Here is a 1,161-nt window from a genome sequence, read left to right on the forward strand (position 1 = left end):
CACACACATATATATTTAAGTGTAAATTAACATTTGATCCACTCTGTATTTTTGTAGGCATCCCAGAATTTAGCATCACCCGGTTTCCCTCGACAAAATCTCAATAGGATTTTTCATTGATTTTTGGATTATTGCAGAAATTGACGGTGGACGAGAGAGCTCAACGCGCTTTAAATGAACATGCAAATAGAAAAAAAACACCTGCAAATGAAGAAAACATCTTCATCAGTTTGACAACACACGCGTTGCAAATTCTAACAACACAAATAAAGAAACGTGCTGCAAATACAAAAAAACTAAAATACAAACAAATACAGAAACGCTGCAAATATGCACAGATCACATCGGAAATGTTTAAAGGAAGCGTGTTTCTTTGTTTGTATTGTGAGAATTTGCAACACGTGTGTTGTCAAATTTATTTTTTCTATTTGCATGTGTTTTTTCATTTGCAGCGTGTTGCGCTCTCTTGGCCACCGTAGAAAATAAGCAAAAGTTTGATTCTGACATTCTGTGTTCATCATGATAATCTTCACAAATGAATGCTGCTTTTATACAATGTGAAGCCTAAATACAGTCTGCTGCAGTAAAAAGCTAAACAGAGGCTATAAAGAAACTACACCACGGTCACATGACTTCAACATCACCACAATTAACTCTTCATTTAAAAACACTTTCCCTGAAAGTTTGAGTTATAATCGTTTGCAAGAGTGCAAACACATCGAGGTGGTGAAAGCAACTGATGTTTAATGTCACCGACAACCTCTGTAGTCCCATTCAGACACTTATTAGACACCGGCTTTTTCAAGACAACTGAAAGCTAAAAATCACAAAGGGGTAGTACTGATGTATTTTATGTCTTACAATACATTTCCATGCTGGTTCCAATTTGCAAAACATACTCTACGCTGGAGACCAGCAATGCTGGATTTTTCAGCAGGGGTGGCATATTGTCACTCGATGTCTTTGTCTTTCTTTCTGCTAGTTCTATGCTTTCACGACATTCGCTCTGCAGTTGAATGTGCTGGATGCAGAGATGGAGCGAGTTCTTCCACAGACAGACTGTCGTCTGAGGCCTGATATCAGAGCCCTGGAGAATGGAGACATAGGTACATCGATCGCTTATTGTGTCTTATAATGAAACGCATTCATTAACCCAGAAAA

At 38.1% G+C, this 1,161-nt stretch overlaps 1 protein-coding gene across 1 annotated transcript in view; it reads left to right on the forward strand.

The window, feature by feature from the left end:
* LOC107562852 (oxysterol-binding protein-related protein 1-like) overlaps window positions 1–1,135 on the forward strand; it is an 8,762-nt gene extending 7,627 nt beyond the window's left edge. The window contains exons 7-8 of the mRNA XM_016247595.1: window positions 453–475; window positions 983–1,135. Of these exons, the coding sequence (XP_016103081.1) occupies window positions 453–475; window positions 983–1,135 (176 nt within the window). The remainder of the gene's footprint in view (window positions 1–452; window positions 476–982) is intronic.
* Window positions 1,136–1,161: the final 26 nt, after the last annotated feature.

Source organism: Sinocyclocheilus grahami, unplaced genomic scaffold (assembly GCF_001515645.1).
Source record: "Sinocyclocheilus grahami isolate Dianchi unplaced genomic scaffold, SAMN03320097.WGS_v1.1 scaffold844.1, whole genome shotgun sequence".
Taxonomy (NCBI): Eukaryota; Metazoa; Chordata; class Actinopteri; order Cypriniformes; family Cyprinidae; genus Sinocyclocheilus; species Sinocyclocheilus grahami.